At 37.7% G+C, this 7,707-nt stretch overlaps 1 protein-coding gene across 1 annotated transcript; it reads left to right on the top strand.

Annotated features, from left to right (window-relative positions):
* Positions 1-569: 569 nt before the first annotated feature.
* Positions 570-4,725, top strand: coq7 (coenzyme Q7 homolog, ubiquinone (yeast)). Its single transcript, XM_072384384.1, has 6 exons — positions 570-743; positions 1,025-1,203; positions 1,945-2,059; positions 2,230-2,369; positions 4,086-4,154; positions 4,411-4,725. Exons 1-6 carry the CDS (start codon positions 659-661, stop codon positions 4,486-4,488), a joined length of 666 nt encoding a protein of 221 aa, XP_072240485.1. The 5' UTR covers positions 570-658; the 3' UTR covers positions 4,489-4,725.
* The last annotated feature ends 2,982 nt before the right edge of the window (positions 4,726-7,707 follow it).

Raw genomic sequence — 7,707 nt, 5'->3', positions numbered from 1 at the left:
TTAATTATTAGAATTAATTTTACAGCACATTGAACCATTAAGTGTGAAGCTTTCTGGGGAAGTGTTCCTTATTTACAGTAATACAAATGCAAAATCCTTGTCTTTCCTGTGACCTCTGATTAAAAACGATCAGATTTTACCAAAATTTGATTTGACTTTAGATTTTATTTGCACTGAAAATATCTTTAGGTGATTATATGGTCAAAACTACGTGGCTGATTTATTTATTTATTTATTTGGTCTGTTTTTTAGTAAAAGGTGAAACTTTGTTTCTCAAGAACAAATAATATAGAAATATACATAAAAAGAATGGTAAAATGAATGTGTGGGTGTTATAGAGATGGGCTTACGCAAAGCTACCACCCAATATAAAATTAAAGATTTAAAATAAAGACGTGTAACATTACAAATACATTTCGAACAAAATATATAAGGTAATTTGTATGTAGTTACTAAGGACGGTACGAGCAAGCAAATGGACTTTCCATTTTAACACACGCTTTAACACAACCCGCACACACAGTTGTGGGGTGGGGGAGCGGTGTTGTACAACGTAGTTACGTCATAAGTGTGAGCCACGTCCACCCCCTGACGCTCAATGTCAGCTCGTATACATGTACTTTTATAACAGTGATAGTTCAAACATTAAGTAACTACCATGCAAAGAGCTGCACGGACAGTTTTCTCTGACTGGTCTCAGACTGTCAGTTCAGCGATGATTCGACAGAGTTTAAAATGCAGAGGTAGGTGGTTGGTTTATGAGCTCGTAGCTACAGTGCTACAATGCTAAAAACACTCATGATGTAACGGTCATCAGTGCGTAATGTCTTATTACCTTTTAAGTTAGTTTTGTTATTATCGTAATCGTGTTTAGAGTCACAACAGCCTTGTTTATATAACTGAGAAGTTGAACTACCGTTTCAAAAGTTTGCCACTAGCTTAAACTTGAAAAGAGTCTAAGGACAGAGCAGTGTCTCGAATGAGGTTTGCAATTATATCCATGTCTGCTACTTTGTTTTAACAGCGCCCCTCCAACACAGCTCTCGTGCATACAGTGTTCTTCCGCCGCCCCGCGACAATGAAGAGAAAGAGATGATGCATCAAATGCTGCGCGTGGACCATGCGGGGGAATACGGTGCTAACCGCATCTACGCCGGACAGATGGCGGTGTTAGGTAGAACAACGACTGGACCTCTTATCCAGGTATGGAGGACACAAGGGTTCAGATCCTGTTTCACGACTTAGAAAGACAATCAATTCAATAAACTGCATTATAATTCGCAGAGATGACTTTTAGTCAGTAAAATATCTCAAAACCACCTCATGAACAAATATGGCTGATTTTGATGTTTTCAGCTAGTGCAAACCCAGTAGATCCCCAAAAAGGAAGGGCTTCCTTCAAGGAAAAATATGTTCTGATAAATATTTGGATCTATCAGAAGAACAATCTGTTCAGTTCCAGCCCAGTATCTAATTAATAATAAAAAAAAACAGAGGCCAAGCAGTATTTATAGTAAAAAATGTAATTTAAACAACATGAATCTTAGACAAAAAATAACACATTAAATCTATGATCAGCTGTTCACATCAGCAATGGTTGCTGTTCTGGGTACAAGTGAGGTGCTGTAGAGGCAATTAAAGAAGAGAAACAAACGTGAAGGTGAGAAAGAGCAAGACAGAATGAATAGCTATAAAAACCTTTGGTGTCTGCAAGGTTACCTACTGAGGAGAGAGAAAAGACACCTGGAAGACACTCATAGTGTTTAATGTTGTCATTGTGGGGAATGAAGTGGATCTTGAAACTTTAGCATCTCTGAACTTTAACTTTATCTTCATAGAGACACTGTGGCTTGTTTGGTTGCTGCTGAGATTTCAAAATGGGGGGAAATATGTATGTAAGTATATAAATGTGTGTTTTTTATGTCTATTCTCCTTTTTCTTTAGCAAATGTGGGATCAAGAAAAGAAACACCTAGCAAAATTCAATGAAATTATTGCTGAGAACAGAGTTCGTCCCACAGTACTGCTACCTATCTGGAACATTGCTGGGTTTGTATTAGGTTGGTAGAGCCTATAAACATACTGTGTTTACAGAGCTGTGATAATTCAGAAAAATTAAATGAATGTATGGAAGAATAAAGATTATTCCTTCTTAAAAGGCTCTTTTACCACGTAGGGTGTTTTATGTTTCAACTGTGTGTTTCTCTTGCTTGTTGTGAATATTCTCTAGGGGCATCCACGGCATTGCTGGGAAAAGAGGGCGCCATGGCCTGCACTGTGGCAGTGGAGGAGAGCATTTCAGAGCACTATAACAGCCAGATAAGAGCTCTGATGGAGAGGGACCCAGAGAAATACACTGAACTGTTACAGGCGAGTCTTTTATATTGTTTTCACACACGTATGACTGATGATGTCACCATATTACATATGTCAGTCATATGTTGTCTGAGTGGGTGGCCAGCTGCTGGCTAATATGCATCATCATGTGCAGCATGCATCAGTGAGGAAGTCCTTTCTATTTCTTCTAATTGAAAGTTATAAAAAACTTCAAACTCGACCACTCTGAGACTTGAGACTGTGGCAAGTTAAAGATTAAAACAAAAATTAAACCTTATTTACCACAGTTTCAGTGGTTAAATGCGAAAAACACATGCACACCTTTGAGCAGCCCAGGGGGGGAACATTTAATGTGTGTGTAGCGCAGATGCGTCACTTCACAGCAAAGATTGCTACATTTTTGTTGTCCTCACACCAGCCAGCTGTTATCTTTTTGGCTCATTTTTCAGCATTTAATAAGTCTCAAGACAGGGAACTCTGGGCAGTTGCAACTGCTATCAGGCTCGATCAATTAATAGTATAAGGAGCAACAGAAAATCTACAGGATCGAGGACATAGTGTCTTAGCGGGTTACGCACGTAAGGGCTTGTTTTACTTGCATAGAGATATTGATTTGTGTAGCTGTTACCCAACGCAGAAAGAAGGAGTACACATAAAATCTGCACTTCATAATCATCCACCACAGTTCAGATCTTTATCCACTTTGACTCTGTCTTTTCCACGGCAGAGTAAAGCTAAAGGGCCAAACAGAAACTACCAGTAAAGAACAGTTCATATCTCAGAACATTCCACATATTTCCTAGACTGCCCCCACATGGTAGAAGAGCACTATAAAGTGTAGAGGGGTGTTGAAGATCTATGCAAAAAGCTTAAAATTTATGGAAAAGATGGACCGTGTCTCATGGTTAGAGAAATGGAGCCAAAGTGGAATTACCTCAAACCTGCATTATTTCAAATGGCCTGCAGGGGGCGACTCTTGCAGTCACAAGCAGAGCTTTGATCAAGTTCAAGTCTCCTGGAAAATAACTTTCCTTCTTAATTGGTCTGTTACCTCAATAAATGTTTCGCTAATGACTTTATGGTCTCAATTACAAATCGTACTTCTTTTCTGATTGTGCATTTAATAAAATAATAGTCTCTTTTAGAGTAATTGACAACCCAAGCCAGTGTGTTGCGCAGTTTTCATTTACTTCCAGGTTTCCCTGACTGGTTGACTGCTTTTAATGTGAGTTGTATCTCCAAGATTAAACAGGATGATTTTTAAAAAGTTAGTTTCTTCTTGCTTTCTCACTCAATTGTACAATTTAAAGGCACTATGTATGAATATGTTTTCTGGTTTAAATATGTCACACCCTGTCTGAGCATGAAATTGACTGTACTTTTCCTGCCGGGCATTCAAGCAGATGGGTAAAATGAGAACTAAACATTATAGACCTCTGTTGAAACAGGAGAAATATGATTTCATCTGAACATAACATGAAATGTTGGGTGTCATGACCGATTCATTTGGTTCAGTGTAACAGTTGCCAACACCTGACTTTGGAGCAGCATATATGAGAAATACTGTATCAGTAAATATGACCTGAACCCATGAGTGAAACTAATGACTGTTATTGCTGACTTTTTGTTTCTTTAGTTTCTTGTAGTTGTCATTTTGTAAAGCAGGATTTTTTAAAGATACTGATATCTTAAAAAAAAAAAAAAAAAAGTTTACCCATTCAATTGATATTTTATCATGTATTTTGATAGATCATAAAGGAATTTAGAGATGATGAGATGGACCATCACGATACAGGATTGGAGCACGATGCAGAATCAGTAGGTGTTATTTTTCCTCATATCCTCAGATAATAAGCTGCTTTATCACTTTCAAGCCAACACATACTTTTTATTTCATTGTAGGATTCATTTCTTATAAAACAGTAATTTTATGTTTAATTTTTTCTTGTTTCATGGTGTTTCTTTCTTCTTTGTGGATCTATTTATCAGCTTTTATTCACGTCGTAGCTCAACTGTGATCACATACATATATCAAAGTGCTCCAATTTTTATTTTTTTTCTTCTTGTGTTTTAGGTACCTGGATACTGGCTACTAAAAAATGTTATTCAACTGGGTTGCAAAGCAGCAATTTATGTTTCTCAACGTGTTTAGCTTCATGCGTTAAAGAGAATTGTTTTGATATTTTGATTCAGTTTCTGTAAATGAGTTAATTTGTCATCGGTGAATGAAGCACGTTGTGTTGCAACATGCTGTACTTTTGCCAGATAAAATGTGTTGTACACAAACATTTACTGTTGTCTTAATGACATGCTTTTGATTGCTTTGCACAGCATTCTGTTTAAGTGTGTTGGTGGAGGTGACCCTTGCTGAAATAAATGGCTGACATCAGGGCTGTTTTCTGAATTAAATGGTTTTATCTCTGTGTTTCACTGGTGCTGTTGAAAGGTAACAGAAAAGCGATGTTGGTGACAAAAATCTAGTAAAGTGAATATTGAATTTAAAGAGTTTATGAGTTATGTTTTCCACTTATCTCTAATGTTATACATCCTTATTCTGCCTCATGTTGCCTCAGTATTCTTGCGCCTGCAAATGCAATTGATGGAGTTTATATGCTTGTCTTTGACCAAAAAAGTAGATACCTCAAATAAACATGATAAGGACATATTGATATCAGCATGCTTACACCACCATACCCTTCAACAAATGCTCCTGTTTCACATGTAATAGCTCATATATCAAGCTGACCAATGGCTTGTCATCCCGGTCAAGCTGCTAAGCACCCTCACACAGCTGTTCTGGGTACATTAGGTCACCGAGCAAAAAGGATTGACAAAAGACCTGTTCAGGGGCCCCTAATCTATTAGCCCTTTCATCGGGTTGAGCAAGCTGAACAATAATTGTCATTCCCGTGCTGATCATTCTCCTTAATTTTGCATTTTAAACCTTGTAAAACTGGATGTGAGTGGTACGACTCTTGGATCTACCGTCATAATGGCATTTACCAAATTAAGTGCTGAATGAAATCAAAGGAATAAAGGACACTCTCTGCGTGAGGATCTGCTACTTAAATTGAATATTACAAACCTTAATACATACTTTGGTGTTTGATGGTTGTGTTGATGTCTTTTTTCAGTCGGGGTTCACTTGATATGTTGAAAACCCCTCTTTCCACTGCAGCTCTTAACAATTCAACACCTTTTAGTGTGGCTGCCTGACTTTTCATCTAGTGCCACTAATGATAATAATATTAACAATGTAATACCACATCCATCTCTACATTAAACTGTTCCGTCACATGTCACAACTTATATATTAATTATTTTGCCACTGGTTTTTATTGATGTCTATCCATTCATTTATTTAAGTCCATTAATGGATGCACAATAAATCCCTTTTAGAGGTGAGGTATTACCAAACTTTGCAGATCTATTTTTCTTAGCATGAGGTCAGGAGAGTTATTTTAGCTGCAGTGGGTTTACATATCGGACCTGAACTCAAGGGTTAATGTGCCATATGGCCTTCATTCCTTAAAAATAGGATTTTTGTATTGTCCATCAGCCCAAGTGAAAGCTGAGTGTAAAAAGACTTTAGTGCTTGCCATGTTTGCTTTGATAGTTGACACTTTGAGCCTTTTTAAAATTTGTCCTCTGACAGGTTAATTGGTGACCAGTTCTTTAAGGGCCAACAGAGGAATGGGTTCACACTCCTTAACTACCTTTACCTATTACTTCAAGTACCGATACCTCTCATTAAGTAGTTGGTCAAGGCACTTCTGAATGGCGATGGCAGCCCCAAGTCTTGTTGGGAATCAAACTTGGCACACCTTGACTTTAGAGGTGTCTCATAAAGTTTGTCTCTGGCCAGGTTGAAGTAAAGCACCGGTGTACAGTCATTTTCAGAAATGCTCTTGTTAGTGAAGGTACCAACCTCTGGCTGGGTCTCAGGAGTTTTTGTAACACTACTTCTGTGTTTTCATGCCAGAAACATTGGATTGTTGCCTTGTCGAAATGTAAATCTTTATCCCAGCTTGAGATCTTGAGCACTCTGAAAAAAAATGTTTCACTCAAAGTTGCTCCAAATTTTTTTGCACTGTATCCTAACTTGTCTCCCAGCTTCTTTTCCTTTTTGGTGCCATCACCGTGTTTACTGCGGAGATGGTATAAATGAGGTGATGCTCCAACGCATGAGGTTTCCTCCACTCGGGTGTCTTTCAGCGAGTCTGTCTATCTACCCTGAAGGCCAAATAGGTTGAGTGCTGATCAGAAGTTGATATTCAGGAAGGTTTTCCCATCCTCACAAAGGAACAAATTTATTGAGATTGTTGGTTTTTAGGTTACCTGCCTGACAAAGGCCCTCGGTTGCTGAGCTTTATGGCGCTTTAAATGGAGAATTTATCTTGTAATTCTGTCTTTTAGGTCTGCTGACAGTTTCATGACCACATGCATTTTTTTCCTCCACTGTGACTATCAACTGAGTCACTGTATAGACAAGTGTACTCTTTTCCTAGTGAGGCCCTGTAGATGAAATTATGCACTGATGAACTGCTGACAAGTTACTGAGGCATCTCATGGACCTTTACAGAAAATAAGATACACGGAAGCTCAGTTACAAGTGTATATATACAAGATATTCAAGTTTCTTAATATTAATGAGCTCTGTCATTGTGGACAGTTGTATTAGATCTATGAGAAAATAAATAGTAAATCCACCTTAAGATAAGTTTGGAATAATAAAATGTGGTATGTTCATGTCTTAGTCATGTCTTATTTACACCAAGTCTTTGTTGTGGTCTCTTTGTTGTCCCTTTTTCTATTCTGTCAAACTTCTGACTAAAAAATGAAGAATTCACTGTCTTACCTGCACTAAATCAAGAATAGTATGCAGTTATATAATAATTCATTGGAGGTCACTATATTTGAGCAACATGAGACAGTGGGCAGCTGAGCAAATCAAAGGTAGATCATCGTACATTATCTCTGCCCCAGATTAATTGCGTTGACATTTTGATAGCAAGGCGTAACTGTTTAAATAAAGCAACATATGTACAGCTCCATTTGCATCTCCATTTTGGGTGATGAAATTACTGCTATAAAAAACAGGAGTGATAACTCAGTTAAAGCACTTGGGTTAATAACTGTAAAATCTTTAACACCACTTCTAAATGAGATTCCATATGTAACTATTCGTATATTTTTCATACGACAACACCGTAATGCATTTTCAGTCAATAACAGAGCTTAATAATGCCTTTGCCTATGACCTTCAGGAGTTCATGTGCACTGTTTAGGTTCTATCCTCAGAATCACTTCCAGAGGAATCTGCTGAATCACTGACTTAGACATTGGCAAGGTGAAGTATGTAGAGAGCAAT

Source organism: Leuresthes tenuis, unplaced genomic scaffold, assembly GCF_036924035.1.
Source record: "Leuresthes tenuis unplaced genomic scaffold, fLeuTen1.0.hap1 SCAF_4, whole genome shotgun sequence".
Taxonomy (NCBI): Eukaryota; Metazoa; Chordata; class Actinopteri; order Atheriniformes; family Atherinopsidae; genus Leuresthes; species Leuresthes tenuis.
The sequence above is the reverse complement of the archived record's forward strand: the minus strand, read 5'-3'. Positions and strand labels throughout refer to the sequence as shown.

Coding starts and splice junctions, on each gene's coding strand:
- coq7 (XM_072384384.1), top strand. CDS start 659: ATGCAAAGAGCTGCACGGACAGTTTTCTCTGACTGGTCTCAGACTGTC. Junction 1,204..1,944: donor CGACTGGACCTCTTATCCAG/GTATGGAGGACA, acceptor CTTTTTCTTTAG/CAAATGTGGGATCAAGAAAA. Junction 4,155..4,410: donor TGGAGCACGATGCAGAATCA/GTAGGTGTTATT, acceptor CTTGTGTTTTAG/GTACCTGGATACTGGCTACT.